At 32.2% G+C, this 27,994-nt stretch overlaps 1 protein-coding gene across 1 annotated transcript; it reads left to right on the top strand.

Annotated features, from left to right (window-relative positions):
* On the top strand, positions 1 to 27,980 carry LOC130450429 (uncharacterized). The gene is made up of 5 exons (XM_056788802.1): positions 1 to 254; positions 23,698 to 23,848; positions 23,935 to 24,075; positions 24,716 to 24,958; positions 27,867 to 27,980. The coding sequence occupies exons 1-5, from the start codon at positions 1 to 3 to the stop codon at positions 27,978 to 27,980; spliced, it is 903 nt and encodes a 300-aa protein (XP_056644780.1).
* Positions 27,981 to 27,994: the final 14 nt, after the last annotated feature.

Here is a 27,994-nt window from a genome sequence, read left to right as displayed (position 1 = left end):
ATGACAGAAAATGATTTTTGGAATACAATGAAAGTGTTGGTTGGAAAGGACTGGCTGAAGATACCTGTGGAGGATATCCAGGACTGGGTGGATAAAGTTATGCCGAGACGGATTTCGAATGTATCGAATAATGATATTGAGGAAAATACGGCGTGGAAAAGAAAAACATCCGATGTTAGTGTTAGGAGTTTCAATTTAGACGAAGAAATCATGAAATTCAGGAAAAGTTTGAAGTACCCGAAGGTAGATTGCAAGTATGTAATATTTATGTATAATGAGATATGTAATGGAAACGTGTTTTTTCCACATTGTGTTTGATTCTGATTGAGATAGATGTCGAGAGTCAATTATTTTTATTCCAAATTCCAATTATTCCAAAAATTAGTAAGAGAAATATGAAGTTGATATGATGCATTCATTTTGATCGAATCAATCAATTTATCTCAATAAATTTATAAGGAATTTCCAGGGAATATACTTTTAAATTCCATTATTTCGGTTGTTGTATATATTTATGATGAATCTCGGAATGCCAAATTGGAATTATACAATGTGAAAATCTGGTCCCTCCCTGTTCTGTAACTGTCAGTGAAAAATATCAAAATCTTCCATCTTTTTATCTTTCAATGCTCCAAAGAATAATTTCATTTAAATTGTGACTATGGTAGACGTTTAGTTTTAATCTCTGAAGATGATAGATACTTAACGAAACAAGCTTAAACCATGTAATTTCCCAAGTAAAATCTTCAGTGTTCGTGTATTGAGGGCAGAATGACCATTAATTTAACGTTAACTCTTTCGAAAAAATTCGATATAGAGGCATGAGCCCACGAACACTATATTGAAAATTCCGGAACTTCAATCAACAGTATCTCGATACAATCGAGGGTTGATTTAAATAGTATTTAGAAAAACTGAAAATTTCTCCAAACTGTTCGCGTGCTTAATCTAAAGGAAAATAAATTTGTTATGATAATAAATTCCTAATTCATATATCTAGGCCGCTTGACATGATGCAAGATAACATGCAAGATATTGCAAGATCAAAATATTACATAGACGAATATTGCATGTTGCTTGCCCTTGCATCATGGTTGCCACTAATCAAAATTTTTTGTGACTTTGAAAATGAAAATAACAAAACAAGGTAACCAAAGCATCACTGCAATAATTACTTCAGCTGCTACCTCTATTTTTGGAGTCCTATGGACAGTTTAGCTACAGAATTGGATGAGAAAACATAGAAAAATTAGTTTTAGAATGAATGATAAAAAATTCCTAAACAAAGGTTGCTTGACATGATGCAATACAACGTGCAAAGCAATACAAGACGCAATATTTCTTGATCAAAAGCATGCGTAGATGAAGTTCAGCTGATTTTTTGTCGCACTTTATCGGTTTGGTGCCATTTTTATTGCCTACAAGCTGCAATTTTAGAAAGAAATAAGCTTATAATCTGCTTATATTACGGTTTGTGTTGCTTAGGAATATTTTATATGTTTCTTCATCCAATTCTCCAACTAAACTGTCCGTCGGACTACAAAAATGAAGGTAGCGGTAGATATAATTATTGCCAGTGACGCACTGACCACTTTTTTCTTGTTTATTTCATCTAGTTTTGATATTTTAATTTTCGAGCTGCCCACAAAAGATTAAATAAAGTTTGAGGTTGGGAAACTTTTTACTTCTACTCAGCAATCAGCTGAACTTGATATACGCATGCTTTTGATCGAGAAATATTGCATCTTGCATTGCATTGCATTGCACGTTGTATTGCATCATGTAAAGCGGCCTTTAATATTATTTTTTATTGTGGCGGATGCGAATATGGTGAAGGTGTTCTACAATATATCAAAATTTGGCGAAGGCAAAAATTATAACTACCAAATTCATGGTATTGGTTAATGGTACACATCAATTCGAATTATACATGATTTTTCTACATTCACGTGAGAAAATTCATATGGCATTTGAAATTAGAGTTTCCACAGCACATCCCTTTCCGAGATATCACCCTTAAAATTGGTGACTATAATTTAATTTTCATTTTTTTTTCTTAAAATTTAGTAATGCTAAAATCTTGAAATTATTCAATTTAGGACTTGCGAAAGACTAACCACGGATTGTTTTTCAATATTCTCGTTACATTTAACGGGGGTGAAATTAGCAATCTTCACTTTATTTCATTCCAAAACTTTTACAAGGTGAAGTTTTAATGTTGAATAAAACAAGGACTTTGAGTTATGATTTTATTTCATAAAATTCTATCTTAAAAAAGAGTTTTGATATGAAAACAAATAAGGGTTACAAATTTTGTCCACGTATAATATAACAGAAATATAGAAAAAACCCTTTGAAAGTACACAAAAAATTTTCTACCTCTACTGAAATTTAAGAAACAAAAACTCGATTTTAGTCACCACTTTTAAGGGTGATATATCGGAAAATGGGTGGGAAATCAACTCCTGAATGTTGTCCTATGAATTCAGAAACATACAAATAATCTCAAAATAAATATAATAATGAATTTTATTAAAAAAGTTGGAAAAATTTCCGTATTTTAAATCTTTCTATGCAAAATCAGGTCGCCCAAAATGGAAAATAACAAAAACACATTTAGTAGACACCCAATTGATACTGTTATTATTCATATTGTATGATTCGTAGGGGTAGTTTCTGATTTGCGACGGACGGAAAGACCTCGAACCCCATTTTATTTTTTTATGGGGTATGAATACTAAAGATAGGGCCAATTTTCAAGTAGGTTTTCTGGGTTGGTAAACAGAAAGGGTAAACTAATCAAATAATTTTTGTTCCATGATTTTAAGGCTTAATTATGTGTTGTAATTTGAACTCCCCCATTAGATAATTATTACTTGTGACTATTTCCATTTAGAGCTCAAAGTTTTCCTTAATTCAAGTGTTATATATCATAAGAGCCATTCTGAGACATTTCGATTTACAAAGATATATCATCCCTTGACATATATCATTGTTGTTTTTCTATATAAAGTCATTTATTTCAATGGAGAATCTCAATAAAAAAATTGGCAGTTATAGGGGTGATATAGGATGCATTTTTTAAGTAGTTTCTTAAGAACGGAATACTCAGTATTTCAGAATGTTTATTTTAGACCTTAACCAATACTAATACAATGTATGTGAACTGGAGGTTATTCAACATAGTATACATTACGCTGTTGATGTTGTTGGGTTTTTAAAAGTATTTACTGATATTGAACTTTTGAGAGCAAACTACAATCGTTTTTCCATTTAATTAATGCAATATCACGATGATTTACATGATACATACCCTTAGAATTTAAAGCAAGCGTTCTTACTGATATTCAACTGAAAATGTTCGTAAATTTCTCACGGTATTTCCGCAGAATATGAAAAAGAAAATATCATAGTTTATTCTTTTCGCATACCTTTAATAGATAAAGGATATTTCAACAATTTTCATATGGTTGAATGCAAGTATTATGAGGATATGGATTATTTGCAAAGCATTCCATTTTTTTTCGAAATTGAGGTGAATATTTATGAAAATAATTTGTTTTGTGTTTTTCACATGGATATATTACACAACGCTCTTCAAAATCTATGACGATATGAAAATAGATCTCCATTAAGCAGTTTTTTACACTGATTTCAAAAATGCATTTCGTTGTATTTCTCCCGCGTATGATTAACTTACACGTGTATGTGTGAAATTAGGATATTTTTCTGGACGACGTCGACATGTTACACGTTTTTCTGTATTTCGACGCCTGCTGCTAGGTCAACAGCTGGGTTATACGTGCTACTCATGTGAGTGGGGCAGTAGAGCTCGTGACATACACTGGAATCAAAAATTGTGGCCTAAACGACAAAATGTTATACCTGGCGTGACAAACATCCTGCGTGAACCGTTGATTGACTTTGAGCTACCACCAGTGCACATAAAGCTCGTATTAATAAAGCAATTTGTGACCACTTGAGTGTTGAGTTGCCTCAGAAAAAATCAATTTTCGTGGGTTCACAAATCCGACGTAAATTTTGAAAAAAGTATGAATCGGAAAGAATAACGAGCTTGGATGAGCTTTGAGAAAGTTTTTTTTCTGAGCAATAATATAGATCCCGACTATAAAAACCTAATAGAATAAATGTTATGCTATTATCAAAATTTTGGGGATTACAGTGAAGAATTAGATGAATGGTTCTACTAAACCATAGAAAAAATTCAAAAACTGTACCAAGGTAGATAAAATGAAAATATGACGACTGAAAACTGCTGGAATTTCAAGAAGGATTGCCAAGACATCCAAGAGAGATCAAAATAACGAAAGTTCTAAAGCTAAAGTAATAATTATTTACGTTATAAGTCCGGGAAGTAATTTGGGACGGTACGAGGTAGATGTTTATGGACGGGGCGACGAAGGAGCCGAGTCAAGAATATCTAATCGAGTACCGTTATAATAACTTCACGGAAGTATGTCTTAAAAATATTTTTCCTCATACTGTTTTCGGTTTTAAATAAAAAGCAAAATTATATTAAAATATGAAATGTTATATTTGACAATTTTACTGAAAATTAGCTTCTTTGATTATTTTCTTATTATTTAAAAAAATAGAAGTCACTAAGGTAACATTGTAAACAATTTTTATTATTTAAAATATCAAAATATTTTCACGTTACTATCTTATCTAATTTTACCTACTTCAAAATGCCTTTATGATTTTTTTATTTAATTAAAAAATTCATCTTTTGTCATTTTTTCATTTTCATTCATATACTTCTGTACACGTAAGCTAATATTGAAAATAAAATTTGTATTGTTAATGAGTGAATGAATAAAAACATGTTTCCTCTTCCCTTATTACCCCTTGACTTCTTATTAATTGAAGCTGACGATTACAATCTTAATTTATGATAGATCTAAGTTACAGATCATAATTTCTTATTCATACAATTTGAATATAATTACAGGTTACATCAATCCCGAAACAACACACACAACTCAAATACAAGTCCTATACTTTACTATTTTCTATATCTAAAATATTTAGAATCATTAAAATCTAAATAATTGATGATTCATACTCAATTATGGGATAGAGATATTATCAAACTATGCCGCAACCAACGACTATATTCACTTCAATCACTCATAATTCATAATAAAAAAAAAACCTGGGCTGTCAAGTTTGATCCTTGCGCCGGCAGGTACGGTATCTACACTGGTTTTTCGACGATACAAAAGCATCCGGCGCCCTAAGGCGACATCGACGGCGTCGTGACTACCACCCTCTTGTCTTAGCTTCGCGGCAGCTATATTCACCGTTTATGTAGTACAGTACAAAATATCGTGAAATATATTACATAAATATACTCAAAAATACAACAAATTGATAGATTAACTACAGAAATTGAACTTGTATGCATGGAAATTGTATTTCTATTTTATTACATCATGCATCCAATTTGGATGAGCATCGATCAGAGCTGAAATATTTCACTATAACTTGTTACCTTCCACTGTAATATAATTCCACAAAATGTAATATACAGGGTGTTTTTCACTTGGCAATTAAATGAATTTTAGTACAGAATACAAGATGTTTGGCGCTCTTGAGACGGATTATTATTGATGGGATTTATAGTCGTACAATGATGGCTGGTTGATACCAAGATACCAAAAAAACTTATGATGCACGTTGTAGTCAAATGAGATGATAGAAAATATTACACACTTGATAGCTGGTGACAAATGACACACGTTACATATGAGAGATGACGCTGCTGACCGATGAAGCACAGACTAATGTTATGATGGTACAATGAAGGGTGGTTGATGATGAATAATACACAAAAGGCACGTTGGAGTCGTACGTAACATGTGACAAATCGCGTTAAGTTAGTAGAAGACTGCTGCTATGATGGTAAAATGATGAATGTTTTGGATCATAAACAAATGGCAAGTTTGTGATAGATGGCATTGTAGAACATAGAACACACAAAATAACTGGTGACAGATGACATAAGTGACCCGTGACAGATGACGCAGCTGACAGATTACCCATAGTTAGCAGAAACCTTGATGGTTGATGATGGACTTTACACAAAAGGCATCATAGAGTATTATGAGCGTGGGAAACACATGAAATAATAGATCATATGACGTAAAAAGGACAAATGATGATGCTGCTGATGGATGACGCATAGATAGCAGAATACCCCCAAATCATTCTTCCAGCACTTCCGCTTCGATGATGGCATAAAGATTCTAATATTATTTATCTTAAGTAAATGCCGTTATCATTTTTTTTTCCAATTTCTCTATCGTTCAAACAATTAAATTGAAAGCCCAAGCTGGAGCCAGCTAGTAGAAAATATGAATATATGATGTTATTACTATTTGAAAACAAGACATTTAATACGTTGTTCATTCTGCCTACATAACATTTATTAAAATGAAATCTTCAGTTAAGTTTGGGTAACTTTTCCATTGAGATTTTCGATTTATCTCTATTCTTGATATAGTTAGTATAAGGTCATATGGCATTTCATCAAAATTGTAAAAGTATATTTAGTTTGATTAATACAATAAATCATTTAGAGAGTTATGGAAACAAATTTAACGTCCACGTGAGGAAAAAAATTGTAAAGATTGCTCGTGTTTTGAATAAGAGGCTTAGACATACATCATCCATCTTAATTTTGATGCTACAAACAAATGAACAGAAATAGTCGATCTTTCCTGATAATTTGAGCCTTAAAGGCACGTACGGTCACATCAAACTATTTTCCTCAAAGGATCTTCGAGTTTTATGACGACTCTTGCGTATTAGAGAATCGACATTTGAAATAGACTATAAAGTTTTTTGACGTGAGGTTGACGATGCGACTCGATCTTTAAGATACAAAATATTTATTATAACAGATCAAGGAACTAATTAAAAAAAAAGGTTGTACTAGATTTTACGTTCACTTTTCATTTATAACCTATAGATCATGGCATTTCAACATTGTCAATAAAAATAACTATTAATGTATTCACTAGGTGTGAAAGTGGAATTTTCCTTCCGAAGAAATGTTAACACCACTACGTAATATTTAATTTTTAGTGCGCAAATATCGGATGTAAATATTATAAATCCATAGAATGTACTGCGTAAATAGTCGTGTCAAGGTGAAATCCCACGTACAATAATTAGGTGCCATAATCATAGCACGATAAAATTAGGTCTAAGTGGTGTAACGGATAAGTTGAAAATATTGTTAAGGGCAGTTTAATAATAATAAATAATTATTTTGTTGAGAAAATTATGAATTTTTATCACGAAAACAGTGAATGTATTTCAAAACATGTTAAAGATGTTGAATCTTTCTGTAAACGACAATATTATTTCCGAACAATTTGGCACTAATATCAACCCTCATAATAATCTATAGTAATTCGAGTATATAGTGAAGAATTAAACATATAGAGACAATTACAAAATTCAATATAATAAAGTGATGACAGTGTAGTCCATACAACTTATTTTCTCATGGTGAAACATAATTTTCTAACATTATCATCTAACATAGGTAGAAACATCCTGTTAATAAAATAACTTTCATTCTGTTACACTTTACTGTATTCAGCATTTTACCATTTATCTAATATTTGTTATTCATTGATATAGTTAGTCTTCATTCTATCACCTATTGTTGTAGTCATCGAGTGAATGTTTTTAAAACTAAATCTTTACTTTTAAAATTTAACTCGCGTAATTTTGAAATCACGTTTTTTTTAAAAATGGAAAAGGAACAGGTAAATATTGCAATAAACCAAATGAGTAATTTCACACTGTTCAAAAAAATAAACAATTTTGGTATCATTTGAGGACGTTAAATAAATAGTTAAGTGCATTCCGAGCCGTCGTAATTAACTACAAACCCGATATGTAATTCGCACCATTGAATCAAATAACTCCTTTGCCAAAATACTTCTTGGGTCGCTATTAGGCCCATTTCGCACCAATCCAGTCTAGTCCATTCGCGTCCAGTCGGAAGTTGGACGCTTTTGAATTGGAAATATTAATTTACCATTAAAACAAAGAGAATGTGTAAATCTAATTGCATTAGTGCAAGAGAAAGAGGTAGGTATTATAGGAAATGATTTTCTTACCTAATGCAAACAGCTAGTCTTTCCTCCGGTGAAATTGCAGTTCTGTAGTTGGTATTTTCTTTTCGAATAAGTTCAGCAATCAAATTTCTTACTCGAAGAAACAAATCTGGGCTCATGCGAAAATAGCCATTAAATTTTTTTGGGGAGTAGGTCCGGAGAGATGTGATTGAAAGAACCGAACACTGGTCTTCTTAAAAGTATGGGATGAACCCAACAGAAATTTCATCTTTTCTTCATCTTCCTTCTTCTGTATAATCAGAGTAAAATTATGGCTTGCAGAAGAGCATCCATCTTGTCACGATTTCTTCACAACATTGACCGACTCAGACTCAACAAGCAACATATTCATTGCGAAAGCAAATTTTGACGTGGCTTCACTGGACAAAACTTGACTAGACGCGAATGGAATGGACTGGCTTGGTGCGAAATGGGCCTTAAACGCCCCTTTCCCTCAAAGCCCAAGAAGAAACTCCCCTAACCCCCAGGCAGCTACTAAGAACGGCTTACAAAGACCTTCTTGAAAATTAGCCATTAGGATATTTCACTCAATCGATCGTCGCTGTTGCGGTTTTCTTGTAATCTGTTGAACCGGTTCACTAGCCAAATAGACGCAGCCCTCTACCGGCTTACATAAACAAAAAAAAGATCTATTACACTTTTTAAAAAGCATTTGTTTCACCGAGCGTCTTTCTTTTTCTTTTTTTGCTCTTCTCGTTCCTTTTCAGTTCACAGTAGCTCTAAACAGATAAAAATTTTCTTATATCATAGACAAACTTCTCCACCCCATACGAACTATGTCCATATCATTTACTTACAACCCAACAAACTCTATATCGCTCTCTCTCTCTCTGTTGGTTACTGACAAATTATTTTTAACACTCAAAACATAACGATGTGATAATCATCTTTCGTACAGCCCTCTAATATCCAAGTTATAAAGCACACTTTTTAGAAAACAACAACGTACTTTTAGTTGAAAATAACTCAGTATTGCCTTTCAGTTTTTTATTGGTTAAGCCTCCAAATAAAAATATTGCATCACATATCTATGATTTTCACTTTTCACACAAATTTTCTGAAAACTTTACATTATTAATTGCTGGTAAACAAATTCTCAACAACGTTGAGTCTTCAAACTCAAAACGTGCTTTGTATGTTAATATTTTTCAAATAACTACCCCTATTTCGAGTCCCAGATCATCGTAGCTCGTAGAAAATCGATCAATTTTTAGGTTAAAATATTGACAACGACAACTCGTTTCTGAGTTATTTCTGAGTTATAGGCGTTTGAAGTTGCTAAATCAGAACTTATATTTTCTAAATTGTACATTCCAATATGATTAATTTTCAATGGATGATTATGTATGTCCACGCCCAAAGGTTAACAATCCGTAACTTTTACAGGGACAATCTGTACAATTATTGACGATCCGTAACTTTTCAGTTCAATCTGAAGATGACAAAATGCATTTTTAACTCGATTTTGAGATCATTGTATATACCAAAGAAACCATTCGTCATAAAGAGACATTCTGAAGAAAATTATCATAAATTATAATTATAGAATACAGAATACTCAGAATTTGGAGTCACTTCTAACTTCCTAAATGATAGAAGAAATTATTTTAATAATATTTTCTCCAATACGTCACATGGCCACCACATTGCTCTGAATTAAATACAAAAGATTCATTTTTTTGGGGATATGCAACATCCGTAAACACGAGAAACGAAATGATCGATAGAATAAACTTCCATTGTGTCACTATAAAGCTGAATCTTCGAATGCTCTTCCAATTTCAAAGAAATATCGTCCGTAGAGTGCGGAAATATGTAGGAGTGTTAGGCGCCCAACATTTATTATAGTTTTTTTTGTTTTGTTTTATTTGATAAGTTATAGGCTAACCAAGTAAATTTGTTTACAATTTAATTTTTTCCTTATGTAAGTCACACGATGTTCGACAGTATGCAGTCTAATTAGAAACGATTGATTATGTTTCAATCTCTCCTGTAAGTATTTACGATGAATAAGTACAATTTATGATAATTTTTGTCAGAATGTCCCTTTATAGCGAATGGTTTCCTTTGTACAACGGTCTAAACATCTACATATCTCCTCAACCATAACTTTTATTGAGTTAAACAAAGAATACCTCTTTGTTAAAAAAATCCATTGAAAAGCTATCTTTGTATTCTACAGGTTGTCCGTATAATAGTTACGGATTGTTAACCATTGGGCTTTCCGTCAAATACACTAAATGGACATACCTAATCATCCAAAAAGAATTAGTTATATTCGAATGTATAATTTAGCTCTGATTTCGTAATTATGAATCTCTATAAATCAGATATGAGGGGTTGTGTACGAAAGTTTTTTTATGTCACAACATTATTTTAAGGTCATCCACCAGAATTTTTTGCATCAAGCCCAGGAAAACCCTGTAGTACATTATCCAGATTATGAACCTATTTTACACCATTGAAAATTGTGGTTTATTGTTATGAGGAGCTGACATTCACTTGTATAATTCATTCATTCACAATATCCCTGAATTATATAGAGTAATTACTAGATTCAGAAGCACGTCATGAAATAAAGGATATTTTTTTTATCATTTAATTATTCTATAATAAAATTACAACAGTGGTCATCCTTCTAGAAGGACAATTTCAAATGCTGTTTACTGATGAGCTGCTATTTTAGATTTGAATCCTTGGAACACTAAATGTCATGGCAACTGACCTATTTCTCTGTATATATGCTAGTTAAGGTTCGCAACGTTGCAAGTAATCCATAGAATTCCAGAAATTTAACCATTTCCCAGTATGAGATATATAAAATTGATATAATTCATATTCCCATATAATAATTAAAACTTATAGTCCGGTCAATTTAGACATATTCGGGGTCGAATGTCATATTTTGAGGTGTTGGGGGTTTTCTCGAAAACGGTAGTACAAAAAATCTTATTTCCGACAAAAATGGTTCCCGTGTTTTTTTTCCATTCCTGGGATATCGTGATTCTAAGAGTACAAGTTTACCTTCAGTCTCTGAAGACGATAACATGGTTATCGAAACGCGCGTCGGATAGTGTAATCGTGAGTGTTGGTGTAGTGGTTGTGTAAATTGATTCCACACCTCAAACAATAATTATGGAAGGTTTTCGCTTTCTTCTTGCGGATTTTGGAGCTCCAAAAAAATTACATGCATCGGTAAATACTGATACTTAACTTTTGTAAAAAATACGTGAAACAAAAAACAAGTACAACTATCATGTCTTCCTCCAACATCGGCATCTGCTATTCAACACTTGTATGTATACTAACAAGTTCAAAATCAAGTTCAAACATGGTTAGAAAATCAACTGAACCCAGTATACTGGGGTTGGAAATTGATAGATAATACTCTGGAACCGATTAAAACTTTACTGCTCCAGGAAATCTCCTCAACACTATTTTTTGCAATCGCAAAAAAGGGTGTAGTGCCAAATGTGGCTGGAAAAAAGTCGTGTACTAAGCGGTGTACCAAGAGCCAAGGTCGGTCTTGCTCCAATTTACAGTTGAGTACAATAAGGGAAGATTCCTGTGATTTTAATGAAGACATAAATGAATAATGAACATCGGGCAAGAGAAAGAGGAAGGAGAAGAAATCGAAGAAGACATGACTGTTGTAGAAGACTTTCAAGATTAGGAATCTTATTATAATATCAAAGCAATAATTTTCTTTCCTTAAATCATCCTAAAATTATTAAGACAGTTAGTCGAGTAGGCCTACAGGGGAAACTACAGTTGTTTGAACAAACATACGTCTGCAAAACTGGACGAATAATTATATTTATAAATAAATTATGGGGATGTAATTCTCAGAATCGGATCGATTTTTAAAAATAAATATTTTAGAAAAAAACCTCTATGCGTTTAAAACATAAATGAGTTTATTTGTGCAAGACGCCCTGCGGAGTATTAAATAAATATTTCAAATAGCGTCGCACTCATCAAAATTGGTAGACATTCAATTATATATTCATCAAAACATCTTATTTTTGTTATTTTATATCGATGCGTATCTTTGTCCTTTTGTTTTTGGCAGCAGTAATTGGCTATTTACAATTTCAATTTCATCAAAATGTTATTCAAGTTTGGCTCATGTGTAAATATCTCAACGATTTTGTTGGTATGGTAATTTCGATCATTTTTTCACGGCTTGTATTTCATATTTAGTAATTTTTTATGGAAACAGTTTCATTTTCATGATAAAAATATATTCCAACGCATCAATTTCTTCTCTTTTTACATTTTCTAGTGCTTCATTGTGTAATTTAATACTCATTTTTTTAATCCCGACGCCTTCCTATTTTTACAGATGCGAGGCTTATTGGAGTTGAGTCATTATATGATCTTCCTTTTCAACAACTCTTTCTATCCTTTCCTTACCTACGTTTTTTTGGTTTATTTACTGTCATCTTATTCCTCGTTTCTCCCCTACCATCTTCTTTTTGTCTTTTTGTGATTTATATATCTCCCTTATTAATCCTTATTTTCTCATGACATGGCCGAACCATCTTAATTATCCTTCCTTGATTTTATTTTGAATTGATTTCGATTTGAGATTTTCTCTTATTGTTTTCCTTATTTCTTCGAATTTTGTTTTATTCTCTCCGTGTTCTCTCTTCCAATGGCTCCAGTTTTCTCATTCATCTCTTCTTTTAGTATTTCTTCTTGTGCTAGTATCATACCAAGATATTTGAAGCTTTTTCCCTGCTCTATATTTTATTTTTCTTGTGGAGTTTCATGCTCTTTCATAATAAATTTTTAAAAAAATCTCTCTCATATATTGTATTGCTACCAAGAGTACAGAAGTAGAAACACATTACAAATGAAGACAAATCTTTAGATATTTATATTATAGTTATTGAAGTGTGATATTTGAGTAAATAGAAAATTAACAACACTAAAAAATAAAATAAAGCAGGTTACAACAAATGCTTGAAATTTTTACTTCAATACAACCAGTCTTACGATTCTTAACCAAAGGAATGTTGGGCGATTTCCCTAAAACCACAACTACCAATCCATCCAACAAATATTGTTATCAGGAACTTACTAGGATTTGGAGATAATCCTACCAATCATTTTTTACAATAAATTCATACCATACCAATGTTCTTGAATGAAATAACCTATCATTCCAGTAAATTAAGTGAGTGTTGTTCATAGTTTAGTACTGTACGTCAATTTTCATTTAGGAAACTGTTCAAATCTATCAAAATTATCAGCAGACAAATATTGAAGGAATTTTCATATTTCCATTAACTCTTTGTATCTTAGAAGCCTTCTGTCGAAAAGAAATGGCCATATGTACTAATATATTAACTTGGATAGATTGAAAGTATCCTAAAATAATAATAACAAACATATAAACAATTTTTGATCAATTCAGTATGAATTTGTTAATATCATAGCATAGTATGGTCCTTCTAGATATATAACTGACTTCTTAAAATTCGAATCGTGCCTTATTTAGTAGGCGTGATGGGTTTCGAAATCATAATTTCCAGTTTTCGTGAACTAAAGCACAAAAACAATTACGCCCACACAAAATTATCATTATAGTCGGTATTTACAGCACAATACTATGAATACATATTTGTTGAAGGATTTTACCAGGTCTATCCCCGAAATCTCATGGAAACTGAATTTACAGCGAATTTAGTCCAGAATACAAAATATTTTCGACGTGAATCTTATTACAAAATATGTTTGTATTTGTGTGTCTTATTCGTTCGATTTCCCCCGAATATGTATTTGAAGTTCATTTCAGAAGTATCGAGTCTACTTTCATTGACCAGATTCTTATTGGTGATGATTATTATTCAGAAACAAAAATCTGATCATTAGGATGAAAAAGGAACCAAATTATACAAAGTTTCCTTCTATTATGAAGATGTTGTCCACTCTAAGATGTACCAAAGAATACTATGTTGAAGGAAGTAAATATTCCATGTCGTAATCAGAGATAAACCAGCCACAGTTTTGAACGAGCGGTGAATGTCACCAAGACAATATACCTGCATATTCATTAAACTTTTTGAAGCAATATTTGAGAAACCATCATATCATACAGCTTCTCTAGTTTTCGAATACATTAAAAATGCCGCTCAAAGGACTCCGGCTCAATACCATAGAAATAGTTGAGGCTAATGCACGGATTGCGCTGAAGGCAATGACAAAAAATAACTTTCAAGATTGGTTGAGAGAATTTAGACACCTTTATTAACATGTTACCTAATAAAATAGGGGTGACTTTGGGAGATGTCAATAACCAGATGATAGAGAATAAAATGCGAAATCGTGAATATACAAATAGGCAAATAAACTTTCAAAAACAATACAGGGCGTTTTAACCACGTTCTCTATACAAATTGAATTTAATCAATTCTTAGGAGCAAGAAACTTATTCGAAGACGAAATATGGGTATGTTTTGGTGGGCTATAATTGAATAAAAATGTTTTATTGGTACAAATTCCATTCATAATTCAATATTCACAACTAATAACCTTGAACTTCAAAATTAGTTGATCATGAGAAAATATTAGAAGCTCAAGCTATAGTAAAAAGTAAATAGTCCAGAGGAAAAATGAGCTAAGGAAGAAAAACTGTCAGCCACTATAAAAAAAGATTATAAGGACCATGAGGCGGAAAATAGGCTGGTTTCAGAGCCAGTAGATCCACAGCATACCACCTTCCCTTAATTATACAAGTGATCATAAAAAAACTGCATTAGGAGAACAAATTCATTCATTATATGTGGATCTGCAGAGGGCATATGACAGTGAACGACTTAGCAAGTTATGAGAAACGATAGAACAAATAGATAAAAGCTGCTCAGAAACATGTGAGAGAAATATACAGTTCAAAACAGGTATATCCTTGATAAAGTATCAAACAAGATCAAAAGCCAACAAACAACGAATATAGCAGAATTATAATATATGGGAATTAAATATAGCGGGTCAGACAATCTATGGAAAAAATGGTGATAACAACAAATCCAGGAGGAACAGGATAAGAAGTGACACAATAAGAGAGGTAATGAAGGTCAGACATACATTAATCAATGACATCAAAACTTATAAACTAATCTGGTATGGTCATGTACAAAGAATGTCAGGCAAGAGAATACCTGAGAACGTTGTAAACCGAGATAAAAAGATCAGAGAATGTTAGTTTTATATGGTATACAAGATAAATTCTTGTAAAAAATTTCTATTTGAGTAACAGCGTCAGATTTCCTATAAAAAAACTATAAGAAGTTACTATAAATCGTCTACGAATTTGAGCATAAAAAAACTGATTATTTTTTGGAAAATGCTAGACCAAATTCAGAGTAACCCATTTTATACTCGAATGTATAGAAAATGGAGAACAAAGTTAAAAAATACTGCGAAATTAATCCTTTCATCGATTGTTTTCTATTTAATTACGTGAGGTTATGTATGCTTAAATAAAAATATATCAACTCTCAAAAGAAGGTGTATCATTGGCAGTGCGGTAAATTGAATTTCATGATTTTTTAATGACTATAACGACGATTTTAGTAGCACTGTAATTTTTAAAAATATTTCAACTAAAAATATGAAAAGTCCTTTCCTCAACTTAAAGTTGTTTGTTGAAAGTATTTTTACAAAATTGAAAGTTATTTCAGACGTCAAATCTATCGATTAAAAAAAATGGCGATTTTTAACAATATACATATTCCTTTAATTTACGAATGATGATTAGCTTTACTTGATAGGTATGAAAAATATCACAGAGCTTGTTAAAGAATGTGGAATTCATCGCTGGAAACATTTACTGCAATATCTACAGATCCAACTGATGCTTTCCAATACATTTTTGGAAATAACTGTGAGACATTTAGTACGGAATGGGACTATCTCATTAATTAGTGGGTTCATTGGAATAAAACAACAAATGGTAGTTGTAATGATTTAGTTTGCTCATTAAATTATCAATAGCTGGTATAGTTTTGAAAGTGTATTCTCATGAATAAGCACTATTTGACGTAATAGTGACTTCTTAGACATTAACAATTATTAAGCTTCGTCATCTGGTAAAATTTTACACTGTTTAGATTTCAATTTACGTCACTGAACGTTCAGGATGTTAATTTATTAGAACTACTTCGTAAATAGTGGAGAAAAATCTTGTTCTTGTACTTGGATATGTTTTAAGAGAGAGTTCAATTACCAATCTCAATAAAATATATTTGACTCACAAATTGCTTTGTGGATAGGTAAAGACATTCCTGTTTCACGTAAACACTTCGTAATTAGATATAATTTTCATTGTTGTTGTGAAAAATTATCCGGGATTTTAAGAGTAGTTTTGACGTTCAATTATACAAACAAAATTTCAAAGTTATGGGAAAATTTGAACCATATACGAAAGTATCAATCACGCGAAACTCAACTATCATTTCATTGCTACTGTTGTATAAATCAGCTTTCCCTTTCCTATATTTTTACATATATCGCTTCATCAGTTAGTAGTTGATTCTAGTAACAAAAAATTGTTATGGGGATTAGGTGAACATGGGATTGTATAGTAGATTCTATGAATATATTACGCAAATTTGTCTCACCGAACCTAATATTACCTTCACTCTAAGTTCATCTATTGGCCTATTGTCATCTAGATCTGATTAAAACACGTGGTGGTTTCTCGGAACTCCAAATGTGTTCCCACCCTTAATGTGCCACCGCGGTGATTTGTGTAGTTGTGTGGGACTTTGTCATTTTCCGGAAAAGCGTCTTGTCGACCGCACGCGCAATTTCTACCGAATTATCCACCATTCCAAGGTATTAGTCGACGGCGAAAGAAAATATTTTAAAAATCAGAGAACGGTGTTGTTCCAGGTATCTTAAAATAAATTCCACATATTCAAAAAGCTTCGCACATCTTTTTCACGGCTCTATCATTCATTTTTAGATAAATTCATGCATTCCATAGATTTAGATAATTCGAAATAAATTTTATCGAATAATATTACCAACAGCAATTTTTCACGTACAATGATAGTGTATATAGGATGTTCCAATTTAAATAAAACAAGTTATAGTTGATTTTATTAAAAATCAACACTGTTTTTTATATGGAAACGTTATTGAAATTGTGGGTAACTGTCAAAGTTCAAACTCTTATTCCTCGCCAACTGGAATTAAAATTAAATTGGATAATGGTGTGTATTGATTCTTGGATAACCAATTGCAGGTTTTTTACTTATAGAACTCACATTTCCTTTAATTTCATGGTTCTTAAACATCTCAAATCATAAACATGATGCACTGTTAAACAAAGAGATAAAACTACAATACACGAAAATTGTGTTTCTAACGGATAAAGACTTCGTACAACAGTGATCATCATTAAAGTTAAGTTGAACAAAAACATTAAGCAGCTTTCAGAGCATCAGTCACACTTAAGGCTGAATGAATCTTCTTTGGCTAGTAACCATCACCGTCGTTGGCCATGATATTTTCCAAAATATTTTTATCGAACAATTCTTCACTCTGGTGACATCTTAACACGCGTATTGTTAAGTCTTCGTTTGTTATGGGTAACTGATTTTTATCGTTAGCTCTCGCCTATATTCTCAACGGTACGTCGTTTTTTTTTGTTAAGAAAATCTGAGTTTCAAGTTACGATACATTCTAGATTTCAATGGCAATACTTCTATCGTGTTTGGGGGCTGAAATACCAGGGTTATGTTTCTCAATCTTTAGTATGGGGGTGTGGAGGACAATTGTCAACTAACAGTAAATTTTTTTTGTTATTTTTTGTAAGTTCTCGATTCCGTGCGCGTATTCCTTTGTTTAGAATACCAGCAATAATCCACGCTCTTCGATTGCCCTCATATATTCCCCGGTAAATAGATTTTTAAAATATTGGAACGTTGATATTTTTGGATTACGAGAAGTTTTTATTATTGTGCCTCCATCACAGTTAAATTCAACATCTATTCCGGGGTTAATTTGTGAAACATTAAAAATTTTACCACCTGTGAATTGCGACTCGCCAGAAATTTTACCACTGACTATAATGTTTCACTCTAAAATGCTTTATTCAATTCATGGAACATTCATGAAATTTTGCATGTCTTGTAGTAGAGGTCCATTAAGGGGTTATCTACAGCCGCGCTAAAACTTAAGCCACAGTAACATTGCCATATCCACCTGGACATGAGTCAAAACATTGGCATTAAATATTTTTCCGATATTTTGATACGGTGACTAATTTCCGCTAAAGTTTAAGAGAATGTGTTTCATGCAATTGAGACATAGAAACTAAACACCCTGATAAACAAAAAAGTTAGTTAACAATATACTAACCAATACAAATGATATTTTACACCATTTACATTTGAAAAATGATTTTTTACATCATCCCAATTCTTAGTAACTTAGAATATTATATTTGTTCTATTCATTTTGATATAATTGAATCAATTCTAATTCAGGTGAAAAACTCTCAAAAAAAATCGAGGAAAAGTCATAAATATATTTAATTTTTTAGACATTTTATATATATTTATGTTTTTAAATCGTCTTGGTTTTAGGTCTCTTCTGTTATAAAATTAATTCTCAAATTCTTTAAATAAGATAAATAAAAATTTTGACGTTTCGACTACATTTAGTCTTTATGAAAATATGACACTAAAAATTTTATTATTTATACATCATGAATATTAAAATAAAATAGAAATTTATTTTTTACTTAGTGTTTCATCTAAAAAGTATATAGTCATCAATTAAATTATTTTTAGTTGTATTAGAATTTACAAAATAGAGCTATAAGTTTTACTTAAATTTCTTAGGTCTTTTTCGTTCTTATGAATGTGAACGATTTCTTTTTCTTGTATTAGATTTCGATCCAAAAATTTTCAAATCTCTATAATTGAATCTATGATTTTTTGATATTTCGTGGTTCGTTAATACAGTTTTATTGTTCTTAACGTATTGATGACCTTTTAGTCTATTTTATAAATACTGAGATGTCTGCCCTATGTAGACGTCACAATTATTACAAGGCACTTGGGAAAAATAAGAAACGTGCTAAAACACAAAAAAACCGTTTTTTTTTTCGAAAATAAGTTCAAGGGCACATTTTATTGCGATATGTATGGTAATTTGAAAAAATGAAAACGGTAACTGGCTAGTATTAGGTAACTTGATTAGCTAACTCGTTACCAAATGTACTAAATAATATTTATTGAAGATAATTTGAGTTATTTGATTGTTAAAAAATTTGAAACTCGCTCGGTTAAGTATAAGAAGGAATTTATGTTGGAAATGAAAGTTTTTCTCCCTTCTATTTTAGATAAAAAAAATATAGTGGTAAAGGGAATTTGAAAAAAATAATTAACGACCAATAGCTCCAAGTAAAGACAGTAAATGAAATACCTACTATTTATTCTAGAGGATTTCTATGGCAGTTAAAGCAATTGCTTGATTTAAATAATTGAATTCATCATTTCTTTACTCATTTTTCATACTTTTGTCACTTTGTATCATCACGTAGTTGGTAAGAAAAAATTAAAAAATGATATTCAGCTGTTATGTAATTTACTTGCCACATAAAAAATTGCTATTCAAGAAATTAACGATGTCTTAGTATCTCTAAACTGGGACATATTGGAGGGAATATATGAATTTTACTGTATAACTATGTCATTCTAAAGTAATCTACTTTATATTTAAATGAGAAGTACCAATATTAGAATTAACTGAAGTGGAAATTGGAAAAACGGTAAAAGTTCGAAAATCAAATCAGAGTGGTGGATGTTTCAATTTTACTTTATTAAATTTCAGAGGAATTTTTTCACAAATTTGTAAAAACAACAATTGATTAAAAAAGTTTGTTCATCAAACCCGGTGGTTAAAAATATAATTTTCAAATTTTTATAAATTGGTTATAAATAATAAAAACCAATGATATTACTATTTATAATTTTCTATGTATAAGATGTAAAATTAAAAATTGTACAGCTTTGATTTGAAAATTCTGCTACTGTAGATAATTTCACGAAATTCTTGATAAATTTATTTAGGACGCTTCAAAGAAACTTCCATTAACAATTCAGTAACCTCAAATTCGCTTTTGAGGTGTTCATCAATTTATAAGATCAATTTTGAATTATATAGGTCGAAAGTGTACTATGATAATATCATTTTCAATAAATGAAATTCGCCTGACGCCAAATCCAACCGCTCTATTTACATTTAAACTTGTCACACCAGGCGCTTCTCCTTGATCCAGAAAAAAAAGTCGATATAAGTTTCGTGATATCCACAGGAGTTTGTATACAACTTGTTCTAATAATCGTCACGTGATTCGGAAATCAATAGATACATTTAAAATTCAGAATAAGGCTTTTATTGGTCTCAAATAGTTTTCGATTTTTCTACAAGTCCAGAATATAATTTAAATTGTTTCAGAAGAATCAAAATTGATTCTTTTAATTCCTAAATCTATTTTAATAATTGCAATGCAAAAATGGGAATATATGAAAAAAAATCAATTTTTGAAAAATTATTTTCAAGGATTACTACTAGTCCTATGTTGAATAAGAAAAGTAGCAGTTTACGTAACTGAAGTTGATGGTGGTAGTTAATGTTTTAATAAAGAGTGTAATGAATATGAAGATTTTTTTTTATTGTTTGAGTCGTTTACCAACGCGAAGCCCACGCTCCCACTGCGAGGTAATTTGAGGGTTAAGGGAAAAAGAAGATGAACAGCCCTGGGACTCAGAATGTTGCATCGAAAAATTTTAGCTTTGAGAAAAACTTCACCTCAATAATAAACTGTAAGGGATCAAAATACGATACAAAAAATGAATAGAAATGTATATGGATGGATCAAAAAGAGCAGACGGGACTGGAATAGGAGTTTACGGGCCCAGAACCGCACTCTGAGAGCCTGGGCAGCGCACCAAGCATTTTTCAAGCAGAAATCTATGAAATTAAAAAATGTGTCCATTTCAATCTAGAGAGAAAACTCAATCAGAGTCAAGATCATCATTCTGTAGGATAGTTAAGCAGCCATTAAAGCTCTAATCTCCAATATCATAGAATCTAAACTCGTTTGGGATTGCTTAGAAAAATTAAACGATCTAGAAAGAAAAAAGAAAAAAACTTTTACTATGGATTCCGGGACATAAAGGAGTGGAGGGAATGAAAATAGCTGATAAGCTAGCTAAAGCGGAGCAGAAGAATCACTGGAAGATAAGGTAGATATGAACAAAACCAAATATTGGGACAACCTACTCAGGCTGAAGCAGCCTTTGGAAACTATAACCAAAGTAGATCTGCTGAATATATCAACCTAAGTAAGAACAATCTACGAATACTAACAGAAGTTCTACCGGAGTACTGTGGCCTGAAGACTCAAGACCTTACAGATTTTGTTGCACAGAAGACGGAACTTCAACCCACATTCTTTCGAAGTATGAAACATTAAGGAACTCCAGAGCACTACAGCTTACACTACTCTCTGGCAATTGAGGCCACCCCACATTCTAGACTTTTTAAAAGGTATGGGATTTTCAGTTTCGCAGCAAAAAGGGGACACAATAGATCCTTCGGATCGCAGTGAATTCGAGACCCCAAATCTATATAGAAAATAGAACTCGACACGAGTTTAACTCCGTTTCGTTTCAGACCATTCAAATGCAAATTTAATTATTAGGTATTATTTGGCTTGACGAGACCAGCTGGGTATTTGGTTTCGTCAAGTAAACTTCCCTCCGGTAGATGAAGGGCTCCGCGGGGAATCCCGAACTATTTAGAATCTCGCTAACAACCCGAATGGCCCATCGCAACTTCTGTAGTAAAAAGTGATGTAAAGGCTTATTGATTAAATAAATATATAGGTTGTACAGTTTCAATTGGTGAGAATGTAGTATTATATTTACTTTAAGCATAATTTTCCGAAAAATTTCGTCAGGTTATAAAATATATTATTTTGTAATGGCAGTGTACTGAATGTGTTTTATAGTCTTTCAATATAGAAAATTATGTATATTTAGTGAGGTATAGCACAAAATAGGTTGAGAAACACAGGTGTAAACTATGCAATGCGAAAGAGAACTGTTTTATTGTCAAAAAACTGTTATAATTTGTAAACAAAGACAAAAGCTTGTAAAAACTGAAAAACCAACGTGGAAATAACTAAATAAAGATACAAATAAAAAAAAATTTAAGAAAACCACAATGAGTAACAAAATTATAGCTTATAGTAATAGATAATAATTAGTACATAAGTACATAGCAAACATTAAACCAGTAGGCAGCATTACCGGACTTAAATATTATTATTAAAACAGAGTAGAAGGCAATTTTCAGTAAATGTGCCCTCAAATTTAAATTTAAAGAAGTCCCTGCAGTGGTAAACACTTCTTGAACAATGATAAACTACTAAGAACAGAAACTTTTATGCATGAAGTATTTTTTCAACGCTACAACTACAATTCAGTCACTAAGCTTTGCATTTGGAAAATAATAAATAATATTGTTTCATGTACATAAACTGTTGTCCAGACTATAGCTAAATTCGCTAGCTGACATGAACACGGATACTACAATATGAGAATGTTGAGGTTAACCAACCCTCGACAATGCCAATTTAGTGAGGCTCAAGCCTTTTGATTTAGTTATACGAGGTCTGGTTATTAAATAACGAGACTGGTTACGAAAAAGGGTTTTATTATAAAAATTATTCTACATACGAATGCTCCCCTTCAATATACTCCCCTACCCTCACCACACAACTTTCCATACGTTTTTTCCATTGAACGAAGTAGTGCTGGGAGTCTTCTTTGGTAAGTGCCTTTAGGAGCTCAGCCGTTTTTTGCTTTACCGCTTATATCGACTCAAATCGCGATCAGATCTTTTTCTAAACTTTCTAACCTTTCAAGGCAATCTCAGCAGACCCGTTGACGTTAGAGCTTTTGGTCATAAGTCAGATTTTTTGGCACCAACTTTGCAGACTTTTATCATGTATAATTCCTCGTGTAAAATTTTTCTAATCTTTTCGTTATCGGCGTTTACAGCCTCGGAAATCATTCGGATGTTCATTCGATGTTCTGCACTCAAAATTTGGTTGATTTTGGTCACTGTTTCCGGAGTTGAAGCACTTAAGCGCCTACACCACTCAAAAACAACCGTCTAGGGCGTTCTCTAGGCGCGCGGGCTCGTTATTTAATAGCCAGACCTCGTATACTAAGTAGGATTTAAGAATTTCCACATTATTCCAGTTAGGTTATAAAACTTGCTTATTGACCTTCACGATAATATTGTAATAACAAAAAAAATACACTACTTGTGTGTTTTCTTGAAAAAATGATCAATGTTAGTAGCGTTTTCTGTATAAGAAAATATATTTCTAAGTAGCAAAAACTGTTTGATTGGCTTCTATACGTTATTTAACGTTATTACCAGAGTGTATATGATATGCAGCTTAATTGTTTCGTTTTAACAGATTTTTCCATCCCTTAATACGGCTGAGGCTAGAAAAACTAATGGGTACTAACGTATGTAGTCTGACAGACAGGGATTATATGACACGGCTGCAAATAAGAATATTGGAAGACTATGCCGAAAAAATGGATAAACGGATTAAAACTAGAGAGGTGGATACTTTCTATTTATTTATTTCTATCTATTTATTTGTTTCATATTTTGTAGTACATCAAAATATATTACGAATTACTTTTAGGCTGAAGAATTGGAACGGGTGAAGAATCTTGTATTAAACGGCACTATTCCATTAAGTCAAGCTCCTCCCGAAATGGCCGATCATCCTGTTATGTTGATAGATGCTATTTGTAACAAACTAATAGCCGAAAGAAGAGCGAAGGTAAGTCTATGAATAAAAGTAGATAAATATATAAAAATCACTTTGTATGAGGACTATAATCTCATTATTTTTTATATTTTTGACAACGTTGTAGACATAGTCATAATATCAAGAATCTAGTCTACTTTACATTCACAAAAGTTATACAAATATGGAACAATTACCAAATAGACGTCTTTCTCAGCAATGCTCCCTTCAATTGATGTATATTTTGGTTCTGAGGGAATCTGGAAGCCATATCTATAGAATATGATGCGTGATTAAGCAAATTATTAAATTTTCCTTCTGATTTTTCAAATTGTGGCACAGTTTTTTCATGAATTGTTAAATTTATATTAGTAGACGATCTTCACTTGCTTTAACGTACTGTATCAGATCATTGTAGCACATGCTGGTCAACGTTTGAATCCACTGTATATGTATTTGAACGCATTATTGATATAGTTAATATATCGCCATCGTATAAAATATCATTAACAATGAAAGCTTCGAGATTTTTTGTTCATACATACATTCAACTTTAATAAAACCCCAAAAGCCATAGAAAGAATCTTTGACATTCCTTTTAAACGAGCTTCTTAAATGATCAGTATCATTTCTAGTGATCAAATAGGAATCTAGTGTTTTGTGAAATTTTCAGATCAAAATACCAAAAGTGAAGATTCCCACATTCTTGTATTGGGATGATACACCTGATCCGGAATCAGGATTAACCATACAGAAAGGTCACGTTTTTAGAGGCCCAGAAGAAAGATTATGCCTTTCTGCAGATAGGTTCCTGAACTATTCCGAAGAACATGAAGAGAAATATAGCATGCCACAAGAAGAATATGATAAAATTATCTATATTAATCCATTAGTAAGAAGGCTATTGGAATGTGAGGTAAGTAGGAAGATTATTACGATTATTGTTTCCGAATAAGCTTAGTGATTGGGGTGTCAATTTGAATATATGAATTTTACCCCATTATACCATTGAGCTATTGAGCTATTATCATGTTGAAATGCTAAAACGAGTAAAAACTTCAAGCCTTAATAATCTTTCAATAACCATCAATTGCGATGCTCATGAGAACTAATAATAGACAACTATTCAAGGGAAATTAATAATTTTCAAAGTTTATGAAAATATAAGAGAACAAAACAATCCGTCAGCTGTTCACATTTACCCACTGCTCTTATCATATAGCTACGACACGATTAACTTTCCGTCAGTTTCCGAACAACAATGAACATAATCCTGGTTGGCTTCCGAATATTCAGATCATGATGATAGTTTCCGAAAAATCCTATGTTTCACTGATATTGGTTAAATGACATCTTTATACATATTCATTTTTATTATTGATTAATATATAACCGTTTCGAACAGCCACTTCGCTTTGTAGATCTCTCAGTACGCCACCAACTTTACGTGGAACACCACGTCGCGTCGTGGGCGTTATAAAAGAGCCACAACGCTTTCTGAGCGTTTAATATTTGCCAGAATCCTTTGTAGCTATTGTGAGAAAGTCATTACACGACTTATATGAATTAAAATTGGAATTAAATATTAGCTAACTTAGGCTATCCTAATCTAATCTTTTTTTTTGCCCGAGAGGTAGGGAGGAACTTACGCCTTCCTCGCAGCGGGCAGTGCAAATCTGCGAGATCGGGTGGGATTTTCACGTCACTAAACCACCCTCCTCAAACAATAAATTGTCATATCAACGGCGTATCTCCCACTTTCTCTTATTCTTCTATCCATTTAACCATAAGCATCTCAATTCTCTTTTTCTTCTTTAATCATTACGTCGGTAATAAATTTCGTTACCGCTTTCCAGATTTTCTTGCTATATACGATAGGATCTATAATCTCAGAGACATTTCTCTATTTTGTCTTCAAGCACAGTCGTTCCTCACTCCTGCGTACACATTCGTACAGGATATGAATCGGTTCATTCCATTGATCGCATGTAGCGCATAGAACATCAGTTGTTGTGTGGATTTTTTTCGTGAAGGAACCAAACTATCCATGCCCTGTGAGAACCTACGTAATGTAGTAAGAGGTAGTTATGTGCTTAGTGTTTTAGTCCACGTTCTTTCTCTTGCTATCCTTCTGTTGCCGGCCAGTCTGCCTCCTATTTTATATAGAAAACATCTCTCAACTACCATAAGATCTATGGGAAGAAATCCTGCATCACGTGGACTGCCTCAGCCGATACGGTTCTATAGGCCGCGGTAACCATTAACAAACCTCTTTTTTGTGTCGCAAGTTGTCATTCTTTATGTACTTCCGCCATTATGGCTTCTCGTCAGACTGGCCACGCATACAGGAGGATGATGTGTATCACCTAACACAATACTTTACGTTTGCAATACCCAGGACCCCCAAAGGCATCAGTGTCCGGAGTTACGCTGACTATTTGTTGGTCTTCTCGACCTCGTATTCAATGTGTTTTCAAAAATTAAATATATTTGTGATCAAAGTCATTGTGTTGCGTAGACTATTTGAAAACAGCTACTACGCGACTTGGTAGTCCACGTGGCGTTATGGATATTCTGAAAGATCCAAAATGCATTGTAGTGGGTTAGCTGTCCTCTTTTTTCTTCTTCTTTGATCTCTTTCTGAAACTTTGTCATTATACTTATCATAAACTCAATATTGTCACTTAAAGAGTGACTTTTTGTTGATTTGTAATAAGATTGTCTCTCTCTGCTCCGTTTGCTTCATAGTGAAGTGAAGAAAGATGATGAAAAGTATAGGTATAAGCTAGATTGCTTGCTATTGTTGTCGGGAGGATTACTCAGATGGATTTCTGTTCTGACTTGGGATTTTGATCGTTTTATTATCACTATAATTTGTTATTCGAAAATACCTAGCGATTCTTTTACTTTATCTATGATCTTTACATTATTTCGATGTATCGTATTACAATAATTTCTATTTTTGTCTCTTAAAACAAACATTATAAAGAATTGTTCAATTTTAAATAATATTGTGTAGGTATTTGCTTGTTCGGATGGAATTATTAGCCATAATTCTTTCGAATCGGACAATTTTAGCCAATACACGGTGACCTTTCGACGCTGATAAAAATAAATAAATCTTGGAAAGTGATTGTTCAAGCTTTGCTCTCGTGTGAATGACATTTATAAATCAGTTCGAAATATCTATTGGCAATATCGTTCGTTGTCGGATACCTGAGGAAACATTGCACTTTATGTTTTACGAAATTAATATTTGAAGGTTTCACGTGAAATTTTTTGAAAATCGATTTTTTCAACCTTCTCTTATATAAATCTATTTTCATTTAACAATTTTTTGTATATGCAACGATTCATTTTATTAATAAAATTGTTAGGTAAAATGTATCACGTAGGAGTAAGTAAGGGTGATAGTTATCATTTCAAAGCAGTATTATTAATACAAAAAGGGAAATAATTTCAAGATGAAATAATACAAATAATATAAAATATACTAGAATAGATATTTACGATATAAGTGAAATTCTATGTTATGATATAAAACGTTTAGGAAAAGAGCAAAACGACTTCAGCAATTGTACAAAATGAAATTTTCTTCTATTTAAAGTATCATAGAAAGTTGTCTGTATAACTGTCCTATTTTGACATATCGTCTCAATTATTCTTGTTATTATTTGGTCCACGCAGTATATATGTTTAAAGAATGATGGGGGAAAATATAATTGAAACTTGTTTTAACCTTGCAAATTTCGCTCTGGTATTTCAAATGATCTCAATCAAACAATTATCATGAAGACAAAGTAACTATTTGTTTTAATTCATAGAGCGTGGAAGAAATTTACGAATTGGCTGAAGAAATAACAGGATCTTTGAAACCGGAAGAGGTATCAAGGATAGATGACGAACAAGACAACCTGTCAACATTATCAACTAGATGAATATTTCCTACTCT

Source organism: Diorhabda sublineata, chromosome 11 (genome assembly GCF_026230105.1).
Source record: "Diorhabda sublineata isolate icDioSubl1.1 chromosome 11, icDioSubl1.1, whole genome shotgun sequence".
Classification (NCBI taxonomy): Eukaryota; Metazoa; Arthropoda; class Insecta; order Coleoptera; family Chrysomelidae; genus Diorhabda; species Diorhabda sublineata.
This window is presented reverse-complemented; position numbering and strand designations above follow the sequence as displayed.